At 44.5% G+C, this 22,474-nt stretch overlaps 5 protein-coding genes across 5 annotated transcripts; 4 read left to right on the top strand and 1 right to left on the bottom strand.

The window, feature by feature from the left end:
- Window positions 1-372: 372 nt before the first annotated feature.
- BO79DRAFT_248352 (DNA-directed RNA polymerase) lies at window positions 373-5,262 on the top strand. Its single transcript, XM_025685710.1, has 2 exons — window positions 373-1,485; window positions 1,544-5,262. Exons 1-2 carry the CDS (start codon window positions 667-669, stop codon window positions 4,826-4,828), a joined length of 4,104 nt encoding a protein of 1,367 aa, XP_025534952.1. The 5' UTR covers window positions 373-666; the 3' UTR covers window positions 4,829-5,262.
- A 1,216-nt stretch (window positions 5,263-6,478) lies between these two features.
- xlnR (putative C6 transcription factor) lies at window positions 6,479-9,358 on the top strand (the record flags this gene model as incomplete). The annotated part of the gene is made up of 3 exons (XM_025678934.1): window positions 6,479-6,842; window positions 6,906-9,163; window positions 9,215-9,358. The coding sequence occupies 3 exons, from the start codon at window positions 6,479-6,481 to the stop codon at window positions 9,356-9,358; spliced, it is 2,766 nt and encodes a 921-aa protein (XP_025534951.1).
- A 409-nt stretch (window positions 9,359-9,767) lies between these two features.
- BO79DRAFT_203333 (putative pyruvate formate lyase activating enzyme) lies at window positions 9,768-11,000 on the top strand (the record flags this gene model as incomplete). The annotated part of the gene is made up of 3 exons (XM_025681713.1): window positions 9,768-10,212; window positions 10,296-10,823; window positions 10,875-11,000. The coding sequence occupies exons 1-3, from the start codon at window positions 9,811-9,813 to the stop codon at window positions 10,998-11,000; spliced, it is 1,056 nt and encodes a 351-aa protein (XP_025534950.1). The 5' UTR covers window positions 9,768-9,810.
- A 537-nt stretch (window positions 11,001-11,537) lies between these two features.
- Window positions 11,538-12,293, top strand: BO79DRAFT_276031 (uncharacterized protein; the record flags this gene model as incomplete). The annotated part of the gene is made up of 1 exon (XM_025687715.1): window positions 11,538-12,293. The coding sequence occupies one exon, from the start codon at window positions 11,538-11,540 to the stop codon at window positions 12,291-12,293; it is 756 nt and encodes a 251-aa protein (XP_025534949.1).
- Window positions 12,294-13,965: 1,672 nt separating this feature from the next.
- On the bottom strand, window positions 13,966-14,215 carry BO79DRAFT_259539 (uncharacterized protein; the record flags this gene model as incomplete). Its single annotated transcript, XM_025686368.1, has 2 exons — window positions 13,966-14,085; window positions 14,171-14,215. 2 exons carry the CDS (start codon window positions 14,213-14,215, stop codon window positions 13,966-13,968), a joined length of 165 nt encoding a protein of 54 aa, XP_025534948.1.
- Window positions 14,216-22,474: the final 8,259 nt, after the last annotated feature.

Raw genomic sequence — 22,474 nt, 5'->3', positions numbered from 1 at the left:
ACCTCACGGCTAAGTTTGCATGGTGGAGAATAGACTTTAAGGGAGTCGGACAACCATATTTTCTCTGGCGATGGAGAATATGGTGAAGCATGCAGCTCCTGAACAGCTCAGTTTCTACGCATTGCTTTAGTGGGCCTGTTCCATTTGCCATTGAGATCATCGCTGCTGGACGAAATCAATGGAAGAAAACACAGACGAAGCCTCCAGCCAATGAGCGCGTGGGAAAACACAGACGATCTTCCAGAACATCACGTGCCACTCACGTGTCTTATCGCCCAATCGGGGCGGTGGACCAATTTTCACTTCCGTCCGCCGAAGTCTCCGTCTCGACTGGAGATCCGTTTCGCAGTTCTCGCCTTCACGCCTTTTTCTCTTCTCTCTCCTCCTCCCCATCCTCCCTTTCCTTTCCCTCTTTTGTTCCCTTCCTCGGTCGTTGAAGGGCTGCAGGACGGCTTGTCAGATTGGATAGATGTTCACCATCTGATAGGTTTTTATCTGGGTCATTTGCATCCATCCTGCATCTATTTCCAATTTCCTTTTCTCTACTATAGTTTTTTAGACGCCCTGTTGTGTTCTGCATCTAATCATCTCCCTTCTTTATAATTGCAAATAATCAGCGATATACCTCTAATTGTCCATCATCGCGTCTAGCGGTGTTCGTGTATCATGTTGTCCCGTGTTGCTCTTCAGAAAAATGCCTTCACTCGTCTGCGCCTTGCAAAGGGGCGCTCGGTGTTGCCTTCGCCTGCAACACTGAGACTTCATTCCCAATCGAGTCGGCCCTCCGCTCTCACAAACACAGTTGCAAATGCTCCCCAGGAACGTCCTCGCCGGCCATCCTTCCAGTCGAGTCGAAGCCTCGCCACTGCCGCCGACCAGTCTGCCATTGACCAAGGGTCGTATGGATCTTTCGAATCGCCTGCGTATAACCCCGAGCAGTACTTCGATCACCACCTGTCCTCGTTTTTTTCTCCCCTCGCCCATGAATTCGATCCCTCCTCTTTGGTCATCGTGGATGATGCACTACAAACGAAACCGAAGGTGTTGCGGAGAGTGAAGGGTCTTGGTGGTGATGAAGAAGAAATGCTGGCAAACTTCGACCTTTCACTGAGACTTCACCGCTACGATCGTGCTGCTATTCTTCTTTCCCGGCTTAGAGGATGCTACCCCCCAGCTTCCCCTAAGTACCTGGCCCTTCACAACCGCTACCTCGAGGGCATGGTCTCGCAGATGATCTTGACGAGGCAGCACAACCTTGTCTTGCCCATGCAGAAGTTCTTCGAGGTTGATCTGCCGGCCTCTGGCGTGGTTCCTGACGCGACGACCTATGCAGTGATGATTCGGATGGCCCTGCGGATGTTCCACGGTACCAAGCGTGATCGAGCAGTGCGCAGATACTGGGAATTCGCGAAGAATGCATCTCTCGAAGAGGAAGTTCTGGCTGCTCCTGTTCTCTCTGAACTGGAAGTTGGTGAGCTATCAGAGGTGAGTTTGAGTCTACTATTTACATTTGATCATCTTTGCTGATAGCAACGTCGAATAGATCTGTTCCTCCGATATCCAGCGCGTCTCAATGGGCAGCTTGGATAGCAACGCTGTTACCGAAGATCCCCTCGCGGATGCAGCCGATCTGCCGGAAGTCAAAGCCGTCGAACAGAAGGGTCTCGGTCTCTCTTCTTTGAGGGAATCGCTTTCGCTTTTTAACGGTCCTTCGAAGGTGTCCGCTCCCGCGGAAGGCGAGTACACAGATGCGGAGGCTCGAGAAATGTACAACCTGTCCAGACAAAAACAGCTGGAAGCCAATTCTATCCAGGCGGCCCTCAACCGCTGGAGGCAAGAGACCATTGATCGACAGAAGGCCGGCCTTAACACTACTGGAAGCGAGAAGCGTCTGGGCAGTATCATCAACCAATGGCACACCGATCTTGTGTCCAGAATCGAGGCGGAGCTGAAGCTTGTGGAACAATCGGAGGCCAAGCCCCCTCGGACGTTGGAGGATACGGAGCGTTGCGAATACGGCGTCTTCTTGCGTTGTGTTGACTCGGACAAGCTGGCCGCGCTCACCATCCTGAGCGTTTTGTCTTCTTTTGGACGGGGAGGCATGGATTCAGGACTGAAGCTCGCTTCGATCGCTACTGGAATCGGCTCCGAACTTCATGATGAATTCCTCGCTGAGCTCACCCTCAAGAAAGAATCTGCAGCTGATGCCGCACGACTCAAGGCGGTTAAGCAAACCCTCTCCCTTCGCAAACAAAAGGATGGTCGGGCAAAGTGGCACACCATTGTCCGAAACCTGGAGCAGGATGACCCTGCTGTTGCTTGGTCAGCTCGTGTGAAGGCCAAGGTTGGAGCTGCCTTGATGAGTTTCCTCTTCGAAGTCGCCAAGGCCCCTGTGAAAATCGACAACCCCGAAACGAAGAAGTCTGAGATTTCTATGCAGCCTGCCTTCCAGCATGCTTATCAAATCAACTGGGGTAGACGTGCTGGTTTCATCCATTTGCACCCTGAAATCGTCAAGATCGTCACCAAAGAGCCTACGTCTGATCTCTTGGGCCGTCATTTGCCCATGTTGAGCAAGCCTAGGCCGTGGAAGGGTGTATCCGATGGTGGATACCACGTTTACAAGAGCAACTTGATTCGTACGACTCCCGGTGAGACATTGCAGCCCGCTTATGTCAAGGCAGCACTGGAGAACAATGGACTTGAGCAAATCCGCCAGGGACTGGATATTCTCGGTAACACCGGGTGGGTCATCAACGAAGATGTTTTCAAGGTTATGCTTGAAGCTTGGAACTCTGGAGAACCCGTCGCCGATCTCGCCCCGCTGGAGCCCGAATTGCCTCATCCTCCTAAACCATCCCCGGAGGAGGGCTACGAAGCCGAAAAGAAATGGGACAATGATATGCGTGAGATTGAAAACCGCAGAGCCGGTTTCCACTCCCAGCGTTGTTTCCAGAACTTCCAGATGGAGGTGGCCCGCGCGTACAGGAATGAGACCTTCTATCTGCCTCACAACTTGGACTTCCGTGGACGTGCCTATCCTCTCCCGCCTTATCTCAACCAGATGGGTGCAGACAATGCGAGAGGTCTGCTGCTCTTCAGCCAAGCCAAGCCGCTTGGAGAGAGTGGACTGAGGTGGCTGAAGGTTCAGATTGCTAACCTGTCTGGATTCGACAAGGCAAGTCTCTCTGAACGTGAGAAGTTCACCATGGATCATTTGGACGATGTGCTTGACTCTGCCAACAACGGTCTTCATGGCAGGCGTTGGTGGCTGAAAGCCGATGATCCGTGGCAATGTTTGGCTGCCTGCTGTGAGTTGAGGAACGCGCTCCAGCACCCGGATCCCACTCAATTCGCATCTCGCCTGCCCGTCCACCAGGATGGTTCGTGTAACGGATTGCAGCACTATGCAGCACTGGGTGGTGACAAGATCGGCGCTCAGCAAGTCAACCTTGAACCGTCTGATCGCCCGTCCGATGTGTATACTGGTGTCGCCGAATTCGTTAAGGAAGCCGTTGCTCGGGAAGCTGCGCAGGGCCACAGCGTGGCCAAATACTTGGACGGCAAGATTACCAGAAAGGTGGTGAAGCAAACCGTCATGACTAACGTATACGGTGTGACCTTCATGGGAGCCATGAAGCAGGTTCGCAAGCAACTTATCGATCACTACCCTGAACTCTCCCAGGATCAGAAACACCAGGGAGCCATCTACATTGCACGGAAGGTCTTCGAGGCGTTGGGCACCATGTTCAACGGTGCCCACGATATCCAGTACTGGCTGGGTGACTGCGCCAGTCGTATCACGCAGTCGCTGTCTCCGGAACAGATTGAGCAAATTGCCAAGGAGGCTATGAACCCCGAGGAAGCGAAGCAGATGGAGGATCCTACGAAGAAGTTCCGGTCTACCGTGATTTGGACTACTCCCCTTGGCTTGCCTGTTGTCCAGCCCTACCGGGTTCGCAAGGCTCGCCGTATCTACACTACACTCCAGGATTTGAGCATTGTTGATGGCAGCTCGGGCGATGTGGTCTCTAAGCGTAAGCAGCTGCAAGCCTTCCCCCCCAACTTCATCCACTCTCTCGATGCCACCCACATGATGCTGTCTGCGATCGCATGCCACCGCGCCGGGCTCCAGTTCTCCGCCGTTCACGATTCTTTCTGGACTCACGCCTGTGACATCGACTCGATGAACCAGCTGCTTCGTGAGGCGTTCGTGCGTATGCACTCGGACGATGTGGTCAAGAGGTTGGCTGCAGAGTTCGAGGTCCGGTACAGCAAGAATCTCTTCCTTGCCAAGGTGGACGCCAGCAGTGTCCTGGGACAGAAGATTAAGGCCCTGCGGAAGGGATCGAAGGCTTCTCAGAAGGCCCTCAAGGTTCAGGAGCTGCTGGAGGAACACAAGCGACAGAAGCTCTTGCAGGCGGAGGACCCGGAGCTCCAGGCTCAGGGATGTGCCATGGTGACCCCGGCCAGCATTTTCGAGCAATTCGGAAGCGACGAGGATCTGGCGATCGCCAGTTCTCTGGGAGAGACAGCGGTCGGCCACGTGCCGGAAGACCTGGCCGCTGCGGAGCGCAAGATCTCCGGTATGGAGGCTGACCCTACCGATCCGGCCATCGAGACCCTGTTCCAGGGCTTCGACAATGTCCTCGGAGCGAAGGCGGATCCCCACGAGGAGCTGCCTACGGAAGAGTCGGCACCGAGCAAGCGCAAGCAGGCCAAAAAATCGTATGTGCATGTTTGGCTACCGTTGCGGTTCCGTGCCGTCCCGACCAAGGGTACATGGGACGTGACGCGGATCCGCGACAGCAAGTACTTCTTCTGTTAAGGCGGGAACGCCCTGGAACGCTCGGGCGCATTTGCCTAGGCCGGGGTCAGTTCGCGCGGGCCACGGCTGTCTCTGCTTATGGTGCTCTGGCATGGAGCTTGGTCTCGGTAGGACCGTGTCCTGACCTGATCCTTCTCCGGATGTCGTCGCCTCTTGTACATTTTATTGACCTTCTGGTGATCTCACATTTTTCGGGGGTTCTACAATACGTTCACCCGGTTGGGATCTCCCTCACTTCTTTTTTTTAATACCTGATTCTGGTTGTTTCTAGCATGGTTATACTGCATGGGATTGGGATGCATGAATGAACGTGTACAGTGTTGTTTTCAGGTTGTTTGATATCATTGTGTTGGCATAAAAAATGGGAACTGGTGTATATAGTCGGGATGGAATTTATTGACCACATTGTATATATGAAGTATACTAATGCACAGAAGTGAAAGTGAATGACCTTGTGAGCAACGTAAAACCTCCCATTGGACGTGACCCGCACGAGGGTCGGAGATAAGCTGACGTGCAGGGCGTAGAATTAAGTAATTGCCTTCATTGGGAGCGAACCCTGCATGGGCCGAAAGTCTGGAGAGAGTTTTTTAGTCGGGTTGATTGAGGAGTGCGGAGAGCCAACGACTGCCGGTTGCTTGCCTGCTTTCTCTCTCTCTCTCTTACCCCCTCCTCTCCATCTATCCGATCAGCTTTGTCATTGGCCCAAGGACAGCATGGCTCATAAATGCATGTAGGAGAACCGTCCACCGTGTCAGGTCAGTCCGCGTGGGATTGCATGATGGGCAACGATGGCATTGACCTGACGATCCGGAGAGAGCCCCGACTTGGTGGTCCTCCGTCTGCTGCTTCCCCGCCTTTTTCCCCTGCAATTCTGCATCCCCATCCATCCTTCTTTTTATTATTCCTTTTGCCTCGTTAGGCTGTGCTCATTTCCCCCCCTCCCCCTCCTTCTCCCCTCGTCTGCTATTCATCAACAGCAATGCGTGAGGGTCTGCTATTAACTGCCATCCGTGTTCACTGTTTGATGGTCTGACCCGACCGTGGTGAGAGAAGAAGAAGAAGAAGAAGAAGAAGAGATCCGGGTCAGGTCTTTCTCGTGGGTTCTTCACCTTCCCCGGACCTGCCCACCGAACTAAAACCAAACCACTTCCCCCCAACTGGTTAGTGACTAGCCTGTCTTTCCTTAGTTTCTGCTCGGCCTGGTCGCTTCTCCGGCTGACTATCTCCTCTTCTGCTGCTGCCTTCTAGGTCCCTGTTTTTTAGTCCGTCTTTTAGTTGCCCCGCAGACTGAAATCGGCAATGCCGTGGAGTTGATCGCTTCTTACTTTCCTTGCGACCGCTTCTCTGCTTCCTCGACTTTCCCTCCTGCCTCTGCCCTCCTGGTCGTGAATCGTCTGCCTCTCGTCCAGGGTCCGTCGCTCCAAGTGCCGCCTTAATTTCCTCTCCCGCTAGCGTAGTGCCCTTTCCACGCTTGGGGCCTTACGGCCCTTCCATTCGCTAGCGGTCTGACTACCTCATACCCCGACGACCCGGGGTCTTCATGACCCGCTGGGTTGACTGTTCCGCCCGGTGAGGATGTCAACCCCCTCGATTCCTCAATTCCACAGTCCATTCTCTCCTTTCTCTTCCGGATCGCAGTCGACGGGGATGGCGCCGTCTCAGACTGTCGGGTTGGATACGCTTGCCGAGGGCTCGCAGTACGTCCTGGAACAATTGCAGCTGTCGCGAGACGCTGCGGGAACTGGTGCCGGCGACGGCGCGACCTCCACTTCCTTGCGAAATTCCCTGTCGCATGCGAAAGATCAACCACTTTTCGACGACGAGAGAAACCAGAGCGCTGGTTCCGGTTTCAAGAACACTCTGCAAAGAGATCCCCTCGTGGAGGCTCGCTCTGCCATTCGCAAAAACTCCTCGTCGGCTCCAGTCCGCCGCCGAATCAGCCGTGCGTGTGACCAGTGTAACCAACTCCGAACGAAATGCGACGGGCAGCATCCGTGCGCTCATTGCATTGGTAGGCTTCCGCTCTTTTCTCCGATGCCGGCGACAGGCTGGACGCTTGACTGACGTGCTGCAGAATTTGGACTGACCTGCGAGTATGCGCGAGAACGCAAGAAGCGTGGAAAAGCGTCGAAGAAGGACCTGGCAGCGGCAGCAGCGGCGGCCACCCATGGGTCAAATGGTCATTCAGGGCAGGCCAACGCGTCGCTGATGGCCGAGCGGACGTCTGAAGACAGCCGGCCAGCGCAAGACGTCAACGGCCGATACGACTCGACCTTTGAGAGCCACCATATCAGCTCGCAGCCCTCGCATATGCAGCATGCGAACAATGCAGGTATATCCGGTCTGCATGACTCCCAGACGGCGCCTTCGCAGTCGCAGCCATCGCTAGGAACGACCATCGATGCGATGCATTTAAGCCATTTTAATACGCTGAATGATTCCGGTCGCCCGGCCATGTCCATGTCCGACCTTCGATCGTTACCCCCGTCCGTCTTACCACCTCAAGGCCTGAGTTCCGGGTACAACACGAGCGCATTCGCTTTAGTCAATCCGCAGGAACCGGGCTCACCAGCTAACCAGTTTCGCTTGGGAAGCTCAGCGGAAAACCCAACCGCACCGTTCCTCGGTCTCTCGCCTCCAGGGCAATCGCCTGGATGGCTCCCTCTTCCTTCGCCATCTCCTGCCAACTTTCCTTCTTTCAGCCTGCATCCGTTTTCCAGCACTTTACGATACCCTGTTTTGCAGCCGGTTCTGCCACATATTGCCTCGATTATCCCGCAGTCACTAGCGTGTGACCTTTTGGATGTTTACTTCCATAGTTCCTCCCCTTCCCATCTGTCTCCGTCGTCCCCATACGTGGTGGGCTACATCTTCCGCAAACAGTCCTTCCTCCACCCGACGAAACCCCGACTATGCAGTTCCGGTCTCCTGGCGAGTATGCTCTGGGTAGCCGCGCAGACCAGTGAAGCCCCTTTCTTGACATCGCCGCCCTCGGCTCGGGGCCGTGTATGCCAGAAACTGCTGGAATTGACGATCGGTTTGCTCCGACCGTTGGTCCATGGCCCTGCTACCGGCGAAGCGTCCCCCAACTATGCGGCGAACATGGTTATTAATGGCGTCGCTCTGGGCGGATTCGGAGTTTCCATGGATCAGCTGGGCGCGCAAAGTAGCGCCACCGGGGCCGTGGATGATGTGGCGACCTATGTGCATCTTGCGACGGTGGTGTCCGCCAGCGAGTACAAGGCGGCCAGCATGCGCTGGTGGACTGCGGCGTGGTCTCTAGCGCGCGAGCTGAAGCTAGGCCGTGAGCTGCCACCCAATGTCTCTCACGCACGACAAGATGGAGAGCAAGATGGGGATGGTGAGGCAGATAGGCGGCATCCTCCAACTCTTATTACATCGCTAGGCCATGGACCGGGAAGCTCCGGCATCAATGTCACCGAAGAGGAGCGGGAAGAGCGCCGGCGCCTGTGGTGGCTCTTATATGCGACAGATCGGCACCTGGCGCTGTGTTACAATCGCCCCCTCACGCTGCTGGACAAGGAATGTGGCAGGCTGTTGCAGCCGATGAACGATGATCTGTGGCAGGTCGGCGACTTTGCGGCGGCTGCCTACCGCCAGGTCGGACCACCCGTCGAGTGCACGGGTCACAGCATGTATGGATACTTCCTGCCGCTGATGACGATTCTTGGAGGGATCGTCGATCTGCACCACGCCGAGAACCATCCGCGCTTTGGCCTGGCGTTTCGCAATAGTCCGGAATGGGAGCGTCAGGTCCAGGACGTTACGCGGCAGCTGGACACATACGGGCGCAGCTTGAAAGAGTTCGAGGCTCGCTACACCAGCAACCTGACTCTGGGAACTGCGGATAATGAACCTGCCGTGGAAGGTGCCCATTTGGACCACACGAGTCCTTCAGGCCGTTCCAGTAGCACCGTGGGATCACGGGTGAGCGGGTCCATCATGCACACGAGGATGGTCGTCGCCTACGGGACGCATATCATGCATGTCCTGCATATTCTGCTCGCGGGCAAGTGGGACCCAGTCAACTTGTTGGAAGACCATGATCTGTGGATCTCCTCGGAGTCGTTTGTGTCGGCCATGAGCCACGCGGTCGGTGCGGCGGAAGCAGCAGCAGAAATTTTGGAACATGATCCAGATCTCAGCTTCATGCCGTTCTTCTTCGGGATTTACCTGCTACAAGGCAGCTTCTTGCTGTTACTGGCGGCGGACAAGCTGCAAGGCGATGCCAGTCCAAGTGTTGTGCGGGCATGCGAGACGATCGTGCGGGCGCATGAGGCGTGCGTCGTAACCTTGAACACAGAGTACCAGGTAGGCCTTTTGTTTATTCCCTTATTAATATTGATAACTAACGCTATGTAGCGTACATTCCGCAAGGTCATGCGATCGGCGCTGGCGCAGGTTCGAGGACGCATCCCGGAGGACTTTGGGGAGCAGCAGCAGCGCCGACGCGAAGTGCTTGCGCTATACCGCTGGAGCGGCGACGGCAGTGGGCTAGCACTGTAGTTTCGCGGTGATACAGCTGACGACGAGATGTGATTTATGGCGTGCATTGACCGGTCAATGGCTTACATTCTACCTGATACTATTGGATTCGCTGTCTACTCCGGGCTTATGCTGGCTTCATTGTCAAGGGGATGGCATGGCGAATGGAAGATATGCTTACTTCGTGTTGATATGGATTCGTAAATATACTTGGTGATATATGTGGATATTTGTGGCATGTACACTATGCGTGATGCTGATTTTGAAATGATACTGATACTCATACTTTGAGACCTGGTCAATCTAATTGCTTTCCAATGATTTGTTGTGCAACAGCCGAGGTATGACGCCATGGCTGAGATAAGCTGCCGATAAGCATGCATCGGAGCCTACTAACATTCAAACACCAAAACCTTCATACAAACAATCACCTCAACCACCGCAATGACAATAATACAGTAATCCCCCTAAAAATGACCTCAATAACACGCTCCCTCCGCACCCTTCACCCCTATCCTTCCCTCCGAGCCCCGCCCAAATGTACATATAGATATACCCCAAAACGCCGCCTCGGCATCCCCCCGGCCTACCTCCTCGACGACTACATCCCCCGCTACCAACTCCTCTCCTCCATCGATGCCTCCAAAAAGCGTTCCCTGGCCTACGCCCACCTGCAGAACTGCAACCTCTGTCCGCGCCGATGCGGCGTAAACCGCTTCCACGAGACAGGGATGTGTCTGATCGGCGCCGAAACCGCAAAAGTGAATACCATCGCCCCGCATCGCGGCGAAGAACCCTGCATCCAGGGGTTTCATGGCTCGGGGAGTGTGTTTTTCTCCGGCTGTAACATGCGGTGTGTGTTTTGTCAGAATCATGTAGGCTTCCCCCTTCCCCTTGATATAACTTGAGATTTGTGGGTAGGGTGTGTGGTGTTGATGATGATAATGGAAATGTATAGGACATAGCACACAAAAAAGCCGGACACGATCTCACGCCCACCGAGCTAGCAGAGTGGTACATGAAGCTCCAAACAGTCGGACACGTACACAACATCAACCTAGTGACGCCCGAACACGTCGTCCCGCAAGTCGTTCTCTCGATCCTCGATGCAAGAGACATGGGATTAAAGATCCCCATCGTGTACAACACATCCAGCTTCGACTCCCTCGACTCACTACATCTCCTAGATGGATTAGTGGATATCTACCTCCCCGACTTCAAAGTCTGGAAGGGAAGTACCGCGAAGCGATTACTTAAAGCGGAGGAGTATGTCGAGACCGCGAAAGAGAGTATCAAGGAGATGCATCGGCAGGTAGGGGATTTGAGTTTCACCTCTGATGGGATTGCGAAGAAAGGGGTGTTGTTGAGACACTTGGTGATGCCGGGGTTGGAGGATGAGGGGAGGGAGATTGTAAGATGGTTGGCGGAGAATGTCTCCAGGGATTTGTATGTTCATGTTATGGAGCAGTATAGGCCTGATGCGTATGTGGGGAGGAGGAAGAGGGGAAGGGGTGGACAGGAGGATGGGCAGGGAGAGGTCAGGTATAAGGAGATTAATCGGGCTGTTAGGGACGAGGAATGGAGTGGGGTGAGGGAGGCGGCGGTGCAGGCTGGGTTGTGGAGATTTTGTGAGGTTAATGAGATGGGGGGGTTCCATCTTTAGGAGGGTTGATTGATGTTGATCTAGATGTGGAGTATTGTTGTGGTCTATGTAGAAAGAATAAGGAAGGCGCGGCGTGCCCGCTGCAGTTATCGTCTGCTACGCGTCTTTTTCTTGTCCTTTCTCTTCCACTACGTCTGCCGCGACGCCTCCCGCGGTGTTGTCTAACAGCTTTCCTGTTGCCTCGTCCTGCCTGGCGATCACGTTCGACGTTATCGAGTACAAGCGTTGTCCGAGCATACCTCACTTGCTATTTCGTCATCTACTAGTACCGGCCGCCAAGGTAAGTCCCGAAAGCTTAGAGTATGCTTATGGCACTGGCAAACTCGCTAACTAATCATACTTAAGATGCTGTCCCGCTCTATGACAGACCGAGAGGAGACAGAGTCAACTCCGTTGACAGAAGTGACAGAAATAATGCCAGCTCCATCGACGAGCATGTCCTTGACGTACAATCTTCCCGACTCCGCTTCACTTGCGTTGACGGAATCATTACCCCCCCGAACCTATCGAGGAATCAATGATCTCAATTAGGCCATCATGGCCGTTTGGGACCGGCTGAGACAGCGGGACGCAGACCAATTTCTTTCTTTCAAGCACATATCGCCAAGCTCATTTCTTTACCTGGAGAACAACCGTAATAGGTTGTGTAAACTTGTCCGACTTACCTACTATCCGGATATTCAGACTATGATCGTCAAAGTCCCGCTGGCGCCACACGAAAAGGCGCATCAGTTAATTTCAATTGAGACATTGACCATCTTGCATAACATGGGGATCGACTGGGATCAGCAACTGCCCACAGGTTCCGCCACACACACTGCGGCCTCGCGCTCCCAGAAACAAGGCGACTTCTCGTCTAGAAATAGCACTTTGAGACCTAACGAAGATAGTGACTGGCCCCACTGGATCATTGAAGCTGGCCTGTCTGAATCACTCCGTCGGCTGCGTCAAGACATGAATTGGTGGATCGGAAACTCCGGTGGACAAGTCCTCTTGGCCTTGCTAGTTAGAGTTGACCGCGCGGCGAAGAAAATTACGATAGAGAAGTACTTCCCGCAGATCAGACAAGGACCCAGCACTCGAGCCCAAACCGCCGGCGTCTATGTGAAGCGACTCGTGACCATTACTGTGATAGACATGAGGACAACTCCCCCTTCTGTCCAAGGCGGCCCATTAGTGCTGGACTTCGATCGTTTGGTCGGTCGTCCGGCTGTTGCCCCTGAAACGAACGTCATTTTCGACAATGCGCGATTGGTTCAGATGGGTCGTCTTGTTTTTATGGGGATACCTTAAGTTGTTTGGGAGGTGATAAGATAACTGAATATTGCTTTCCTCGCTTTCGGGCCATTCTCATTCATAAGGATGTACATCCCAGTTCTCAGATAGCCCAACGCTTTCCCATATTTATCTTGCAAGAAATCCATAACTACAAAGATCGATGGGGGGGGGTTTCATCTTTAGTTTGGGATCCATATTATTGTAGTGGTAGTGGTATGTATCTAAGTGAATCGTCTAGGATAAGTGAATAGATGTTACAGTCTTTCAATTCATTGCAGTGCAGTCACATGATCACGTGTTCCTTCCTATTCTGTATGGTTAGACTTAAGACATCTCTAGTACACTAGTATATAGACGGTCCCTCCACTTCCTCTACCTCTACAATCAACTTAAGGTAGGTATTCATCATACAATACCACTTTGGGTAGTAGCTGCAACAACTGCAGCAATGAATCATCCCGCAACAGGCCGGGGAGGCTGAATCCCGAAAGTTTATACCATACAGCACAAGCAAGCTTCAAGTTATATCACAATGATTCCGCTTCCACCGATAACCAACATGCAGCATAGAAGCGTCATCGATTCATCAAATAAGGTACTATCCCCAATAGCAAGGATCCAAGATTTCCACCGTGCTCCTGCTTACTGAAGTAACAGAGAGCATACCAGGCCCGGACATCTTGTCGTCTTCTTCTATATTGCCTGCTTCGACCACCACCCTGACAATTATGAACTTTACCCGCCTCGTACTTACAGAAGTCTCAACAATTGCAAGACAGAGATCTCGGCCCTCTGGGGTCGCCCGAGAGAGACACGTAAACCACAAGATATCCACAACTTCCGAATCGGCTGAAGAAGGAGACTGGCCCCACTGAACCATTGAATGCGGGTTATTCGAGTCGTTACCGCACCTCCGTGGATTGGTGGATAGGCAACTCAGGGGTGGGGGGAAGGGAGGGCACGTTAACCTGGTTCTGCTTCTGGATATTTCACGGGCCAGAAAAACTATCACCATCGAAAAGTACGTTCCCTATGCTCGGCAAGGACCGAGAACGAAAGCGCAAGAGATCGGGGCTGTTCACGTTCGTCGGTGCGTTTCCACCATCATCGTCATATGAAGGCCAACCCTCCTTCCGTCCAGGGTGCCCCGCTGATTCTGGAGTTCGATACAATTATCGGACGGCCTGCTGTTGGACAAGAGCATGATGTAGTTTTTGATTCTGCTGCGCTGCTGGCAATAGCGAGGGGTGTTTTTCGAGGAATGTCATAGCTTGTTTGAGGTTGTGAAAACTGGGGGATTGGGGAATAAGAACGCCAGTTGAGTTAGTAAGGTGAAGGGTATCATTGTCACCATTTCTCTGGTCGCTCCGGTTCAGCAGACCGATTCACAGATCCTTGGTCAATTGCATCTATGCAATTCAATCAGGGGATATCTCATCGATCAGTATAGGGGACAGTTCCTTGAAGCATACCATTCAAAGGGAATCTTGATAGATATAGGGAATGAATCATCCTGTGAAGTACCCCAGCACTATCATCTCATTAACTCTCTCTACTTATCTATAAAAACTCCGACTGCTACACATCTTTTTCTTTCTCTTCTTCAACTTCCTCCATATGATGCCTTGCAGATCTAAAAAAAGCCTTTATCTACTATATCTAGAATATAGCCCGAGTTATATAGACATCACTTAAACGAATATATCAGGACTTTCATCTTGAAGCTCTCATATGCGGCGACGTTAGCCAATGTCATATTATCCATCCAGAATATCCCCATAATACCAGGCAAAGCCCAGTCCCAGAACTAAGAGGTGGAGGAGTTCAGCGATGCCGAAGACGAGGCAGCGCCAAACGCGGCACTTCTAGTCCTTCTTCAACAATCAACGCACATGGTGGAGAGTACCGGTCTCGAATTGGTCCTCAACAAGACTCATCTTGTCGCCGACCTTAAAAATGAGCGACAATATAACGCTTATACCGATGATGCGCTGAGAAGGGCCGGTGACTTGGAGCTACCAGAAGAAAAGTTCCGGCATGGTATCAAACATACATCTCCAGAGTGTCGCATGCGAGTCTCAATTACCCGTGATGGCTGAACAAGACGCCATGATATTCTCGCAGAGAATGGGAGAAAGCTAGATGACACAGGTTGTGAATACACAAAACCGAGTAAGACAATCATCGTGTAACTCCTGTCCCTAGGCCCTATGTCATCCAGGAGACCGACTATGATCAGATCAAATGGGACATAGCATAGCACAGCACAGGTACTAGGCTACATGGCGATTGACTTGAAAGCCCTTAGCCAATGAAACCCGCGAGCTTGAGGCCCAGGAGGCTATGGTATAGGGTAGGAAATGTGGTGAGGGATGTATCGCTGGCGATATGTTGATAAGAAGGAGTGGCATAAACATATGGCTTATTCATTATTCGATGTTCAAGAATGATATGGGGTTAGATCCTACGGTATCCATCCTCGCATACCAAGGACCACAAGTATACAAACAATCTTTATTTCCCTACGGGCCCGCCTCCCGCGAATCGGCAACAGCTATACAAGCCAATCCGTTGCTTTTAAGCATGCCATAGAACTTCGAACTGACAGAAGGTTCTTAATCATTAAGCCCGTTGTATGTACGTACTTCGCGGAAATCAACACTCTAATCAAAATGACTCAGTGTGGGTGGGCCCTTGGGACAACAGCACACATGATTGTCAAGGACAACAAACCGACTGTCGTCTGGGAATATATGCTTCGACCAAAACAAGCGGGAATCGCTAAAACTGTAAATTTGGAGCAGCGGTGCTTCTCATCCGAATCGACTAAAGAAGGAGACACCGCGTTCAAGGTCGGCTACTGAGTCGAAGCGACGTCGATCGGTACCACTGGGCGATCGAGACGCGACTATATGAAGCGGTGATGTATACATTGTGCTTGTTGTCTTTATAGGAGGCAATGCTCCTCAAGACAATAAAATTGACTAAGTACAGAAAGAGGTTGATTCCACATACACAAATGAAGCATGGAGCCTCATTGACCAGCTAGAATGGCCACATTGGGCGATTGAATGCGGGTTATCAGAATCACTCCCTCGATTGTGGAAAGACGTGGAGTGGTAGATAGGAAACACGGGGGGGGAGGTCTTTCTAGTATGAGTTTGGATTTGGTTAAACGATACTAACAGGACACTCATACTTACAGAAGTCTCAAGCATTGCAAGATAGAGATCTCGGCCTTCTGGGCTCGCCTGAGAGAGATATATATAAATCAGGTCCCATCATACAAAAAATCCACAACTTCCAAATCGGCTAAAGAAGGAGACTGGCCCCACTTGGCAATAGAATGCGGGCTGTCAGAATCACTCCCTTGATTGTGAGAAGACGGTGGATTGGTAGATAGGCAACTCAGGAGGCGAGGTCTTTCTAGTATAAGTTTAGATTTGGTTGACGATACTAACCAAGGACACAAGTTCGAGACTAAATCTTACTTAAAAGACCCGTTTCACTCATACCTGGCGATTGAGATCGTGATATGCCATGAGCATACGTTTGTCAATGGCACTGTGCCAGACCGGGCCTTCTTTTTCCTTACCAGTGTTAAGAAGAATAAGATAATACGTAAGGCTATACATAATACTGAAGCTGCATTCCGACCTAGTGACTGCTTTCCTTCTCCCAGCATCTCACAGCACCATCCCAGATTCGAGGGAGATGATGAATGCCGACAGGCTTTGGTAGCTCTCTCCAACTGGAGGTTCATCCCTATGTTGACCGACGAATCCAACGTAACGTTGTGTTCAAAATTTGTCTCATATTGAGCATATTACCCTAATACCAAAGGACGGAAGTGACGCTCAAAAGAAGAAAGAAGCCGAGTATGACCACGTCCATGCGTGCAACCTGTTCCCCGTGAGCTAGGGGCAGGATCAGGATCCTTCCATACGTGATACCACGATTGTTCAATGGCAAACACCGAGCTCCGCCTTTATGCCTTTTGGGTATAAACTCGAACGCGCGTTGAACGAGCAGTGAAACCACATTAAATGATAAGTTCCAGAAAAGTGATGTTTATTTTAGCAAGTGGCAACTGAAATTTAATAACAAGTTTGTACTCTAAACGGACCAGAGGCTTCCCGCGAGGTGCGTCCCAAGACGGCATTATGTGGTGCGGCACTCGTTCCCGAGTATGCCGTCTGCATCCATGAGTGCAGGGAAGAAAACCATGACTATCGAGAGTACTTACTATAGGTGGGCGGTTCAGTTACATAGGCACGAGCTGAGTATGACGGGATAGTAGGGTTTGTGGCGCCCATCTTCTCAAAAATGGGTGTTGGTTTGGGACTGGCACTCCCTCTGCTGCCCATGGGGGCCCGCTGATTCTCGAGTTTGAGAGACTAATTGGTCGATTGCTGCCTCAGTTGTTTTTAAGAAAATGACTTCTGGTAATTTACAGAGTTTATTGGGATAGACCAGCCTGTTTTCGAAAGTATCTCATGATAGAGCGTCGGATGAGATAGCGTGGTAAGTTGTGAGGAAGGATTTAGTCCAGGTTGATGCATGGGTGTATGTATGCCTTGCTTGTGCCATGGTCAGAACTGATCCTGCAAAATACCTGCGAACATCTACAACATTGCTCAGAAAGAATGGAGCAACCTGATCATCCCGAGTATCATGTTGCATCAGTTGACATTCAGATATAGGAAGATATCTATTCCAAACTGACGCCTACAGAACTTCCACCAGGATGAAGACAGACACAGAGCAGTCATTGTTATGCAGTCGCAAGTCTGTCAAAGCTCGTGTATTCGGTAGGTTATTGATCCGCAAAGTACCACATTCGAGGACTTATTAGATGTCTGATATTCCGCCGCATTCAAGTCTCAATCCCAAATGAGAACTTTGGTGTGACCCCCGTTCCGCTACTTCCATCTAATCAGAGGCAGCCCAAGACTTTGTGCCCTTCTGGGACATGCTCAACAGGAGCTGTATCAGCATTACAATTCTCTGGTTTACTGGACCGTCCAGCAAATGTATCACACTCTCAATAAAGCCCTAGAACGAGAGCACAAACCGCGGCGGGTGTCGCCATTTATAATACTCGATGGGCGTCTACTATTGTCGACAACATGAAAGCAACCCCATTTCTATTCAAGGCGGGGCCATTCATATAAAAATTTGACCGACTCTCAGATGACTGCAGCTTGGTTCCTACTAAAAGGATGTCGTTTATTCCTTAGACCTGCGGAATTGCTATATTGACATAGCTGAACCTGTTACCGGAGGAGTGCCATACGAAATAATCAAACGATATAGAGATGAAAGTTTCATTTTCGACGATCCATGAATCAGAAGCAGAAAATTCCTTCCGCCTTAGGGTGACCGGAAGTACACAATCCCTTATCGCGCAGGATACAGTGGGATTTATATACTGTGTTACGCTCGATACTAGAACGCAATATTTTAGGGACCACCCATTGCGGGAAGTGTCTGGAGAGGTTCTGTTCATAGGTGTATTTAGCTTCTGGAGATTTCAGGAATCCCTGGTGGTTCGTCAATTATTACTAAATGGATCCTTGAGCGTGGTCCATAGCATCACTGGGTATATTGACCGGTGGTGCTTGCTAGGCCGTCTTGCGACTATGATAGTCATAATAACACTAGTCAATGGGGGTGTGACAAATTCGAGCAAGTCGTGAGTCGGTCAATCAGGATACCTCAAGGGACATGTAAAAAGAAGAGAAAGGCTAGGATAGAGCCAAGGACCAGAAAGGAAGGAAGAAATGGTGTCTGGCAGTAAACAGAGAAGATAAAAGTCATCTAGCCCGGTCCAAGCCCAAGTGGAAGTCCAAGCCGGAGCCAGTTGGCGCATAGGCCTTGGAGGTGCAAGAATGGGTACAGATAAATTTCATGTTCCTGCTATATTCTGTTAGGTATTACAAGGTACATAGTAGGCCGCTGGCGTAAGTTGCCGGGGATTATGGCCAGTTATATAATCATTACTAACAATTACTGACTAAAGTATATAGTAAACATTCTATTATATTATATATAATAGTTATACTAGTATTTATACCATATATATAAACTATATCTAAATATATAATTATTTAAAGTTTATTTTATAGCTATTTATTACTGTAGAAAACTGATTAATTTTCTTTCTAAATCTATTTAATAAAAGCTACTTTACTTATTATTTACTATATTAAATATATTCTTTATAGTTTATTCATTGTTATTTTATTTTTTCTTTATTAGAGATCTTATATCTTTCTCTTTTTTTATAACTTTCTTTTCTATAATTTTCTTCTTTATAACTTTTTTTTTTTATATCTTCTTCTATTTATAACTTCTCTCTTTTAAGTATTATTTCTATTTTTATAATTTTTATATAAAGTCTTAGATATTTCTGCAGAAGACTAATTTAATATAATAAAGAATAAATTTAAAAATATTATTAATTAAAATATAGATAAATTAAAAGACTTTTATAAATAATATAAAAATAAAATATTAATCCAGAAGAAACAGGCGCAGGTATAAAATAAAAATTAAAAATATTTTTAATAAAAGAAAATTCAGCTTAAGAAATTATTAAGAAAAATAAAAAAGATTTAATCAAATTCCTTAAACTTAATAATAAAAAAAAATAGAAAGAATAACTATAATCTGATTTTATTAAATTATATTAACTAAAATTATAAAAATATTTTAATTAAATTAATAATAATATATAAAAGTACAGAACTAGCTTAGTCTATATATAGAAATTTATAATTTAAAATAAAATATAAAAATTAGTTAAATACAGCCAGAGATATATTAATAAAATTATATAAAATATAAATAATTATATTATATACTTTATATATTCTATAAAATCTGAGAATCTAAGCTACAGGAGTAGTATCTTTTACTAAAAAAACTTATATACTAATAAAATAAATATAATAGTATAAATATTAAAAAATATATTTATATAAATATATAATTTTTTCTAAATATATAAACCAAGCAGGAGAAATATACTATTTAAAATATATTTATTAAATAAATATTCTAAAAATAATTTATAAAAGTCTTTCACAGCTGACTAAAGAAACTTAAAATATTATAAAATAAAAGCTTACTAAGATTTACTAAATAAAATTTATAAAGATTACTATTACTACAGAAATTACTAATAATATTATAGTTAAGACTACTGCTACTATAAGTACTATTAAAATAAAATTAAAATCTAAATTAAAATTAGATAATTCTAGTCTGTTTAGCCTGTCTATTAATTAATAAAATAAAAAAAAAAAATAATTTAAAAATATAAGCTATTAATAGATAGAAAAAAACTTATTCTAAAATAATAATTATATATCTTTAATTTCAAAGACCTATTCTAAATATATATAAAAATAAAAACTGTACTTCAGCTATCAAGATTATATATATTAAAAAAGATAAAATATTTAATTAATATAATTAATAATACTAATATTAATTAAATACCAGGCACAGAGACATAATCTAATAATATTTTAAAATAAAAAAAAATAAAAAAGATTATTAATATATTAAAAATATTATAAAATAATATTTTTAAGTTTACTGTCTATTAAACAGCAGAAAATCTTTAATAATTTTTTAATATTAATATAAATATTAATAATCTTCTGATACAGCCTATACTTAAGAATTATAAAAGAATTATAGTATATAAAAAATAGTTAGATATAAAGAAATATTAATTTAATAATAAAAATAAAACTTATATAAATCTAAATATTAATAAAAATAATCTTCAGCTTGAAGGTATGATCCATAATTAATAATTAAAATTTTAGTAACTAGTTTATATAAATTATATAGTTAATATAAAGCTTGCTGGCTTAATAATAAAAATAATAATTATTAATATTATTAAAATAAAAAAGACCTAGAAGATTATTAGTTTTTTTTTATATATAAATATTATATTAGAATATTATAAAAAACTTTTATAATTAATAGAATATAGATTTTTAATTAATAAAAATATAAGTATAATAAAGCTGTCAGAGATAAGATAAAGTTTTTAAAAAATTATTTAATCCTGATTATAGTTCCACCCCATTTAATTAATTAATAGATAGATAAGATTATATTAATAATTAATTTATTTATTATTATATTATACTATGGTAATAGCTGCTATTAAAAAAAAGATTTTATTAAAAATAAATTAATATAAAAATATTCTATATTTAAAGATAGTATTGACAGTACTAAAATAATTATAATTATATTTTATTAAATATTAGAGACCTAATATAATCTATAAATAATTAAAGTATAATATATAATAAAGAAATAGAAATATAATATAATTAATTTAAAAATACTGGTTAGTTTTCCCGGAGACCTGTATAATCTTTTTAAAATTATAATATTTAATAAAATATATATATTATAAAATTTATTATCAGGATTGTCTCTTGCCTGTACATAATTATATATAAAATTTAGATTACTACTAATAATTATACTATTTTATAATAATATAAAAAACTTTTTAAAATATAAAAAGTTTCTCCTCTAGCCTAATTTTTAAATAAATATTATAATAAATATTATACAGATAAACCAGATAACAGATATTATAGCTAGTAATAATAATAAAAAAATTTTTTATAATTAATAGTTTCTGACTAAGTATATTTTAAATAAAGAGAATAATACTAATATTATTTTATATTAACTTTAAAGAATCCTGGTATAAATAATAGTTAGAAAAATATAAAAATTAATATTATTAATCAGATTAATTTAAAAAATTAGAGTAAATATATTTCTAGTTTTTAAGAAAGTTATAATACCAGTATTTAAATTTAATAAATTTATAATATATAAGACCTATGAGACTGTCTATAAATAAAATATTTTTATTATAAATAAAAAAAATAATAAATAAATATACTAGCATATAGACAAGCTATATAAACTAATAATAAATTCTAATTAACTAGGATTTATAAATATTAAGACTAGTTTAGATTTAGTATAAATAATAAAGATGCTTAGTATTATCTGGTATTATAAATAAATAAACTATATTTAATCTAAGCTGGAAAATAAGATTATAATAAAAAAATCTTTTATAAAAAACTTTTATAATTAAGCTAAAAAGGTGACTTATATAAAAATATTAATAATTAATAACTCTGTAAATAAGATAGAACTTAATATTAATAATTTAAAATAATTTTTAAGAAATATATTTAAAATATAAATAATATTATTTATTCTGCAGAACTAGATATTCTTTAAAAAAAAAAAAATAATTATCTAGATCTATTTTTTAGAAAAATAAATATATATCTTAGCAGCTTTTATTAAAATAAATATTAATTATACAGTTATATATACTAGACTTATTATTAATAAGTAAATCTGTATTATTAAAGATTTTATCTGTAATTCTGACTATTATATAATACTAATAATAAATTATTTAATAAGTTCAGCCAGACTTAATTTTTAAATAATATATTATAATTTTTATCTCTTTTTTTTAATTATTTTAAAAATTATTATAAATCAGGTTATTAGCCGGGCACTTTATATAAGATAAACTAGAATTATATTTATTTATAAATATTAAATTCTAAATTTTTTTAATATTTATTTTATAAAATATAATCTTAACAAGATCTTACTAGATTTAGTTATTATAATATATACTAGTCTTATATCTATACTTAATAAATCAGCTACTAGATTCTTAATAAATAAATAAATTATTTAAGATAGGGAACTGATAGTCTTTATAAAAAATAAAAAATCTAAAGAAAAGGATATTATTAATATTAAAAAAATAATAAATCAGATAATATAAGAGATTTTAAATAGTTTTAAAAATTCTTTTTTAAATAAATAAATATTTACAATAGTTTAGCTAATTATTATTAATTAATAAAATATTAAATATAAAGTATTTAGGAAAAGGTTTTTATAAAATATATTATAAAAAAATAATTAGATTTTAACTAATAGTAAATAAAAACCAGGGAAAATAATTCTCTGGTTCTTAAAAGTATTAATTATATTTTTTATAATTTTTAATAAATTTATTTAAATACAGGAATTAAATTATAAATATTATTTTATTTAAACTTATTCTTCTGGCAGAGCTAGATATAATTCTTATAATAAATAAAATT

The sequence above is a fragment of the Aspergillus costaricaensis genome (genome assembly GCF_003184835.1).
Source record: "Aspergillus costaricaensis CBS 115574 unplaced genomic scaffold BO79scaffold_44, whole genome shotgun sequence".
NCBI classification, from domain to species: domain Eukaryota; kingdom Fungi; phylum Ascomycota; class Eurotiomycetes; order Eurotiales; family Aspergillaceae; genus Aspergillus; species Aspergillus costaricensis.
The sequence above is the reverse complement of the archived record's forward strand: the minus strand, read 5'-3'. Positions and strand labels throughout refer to the sequence as shown.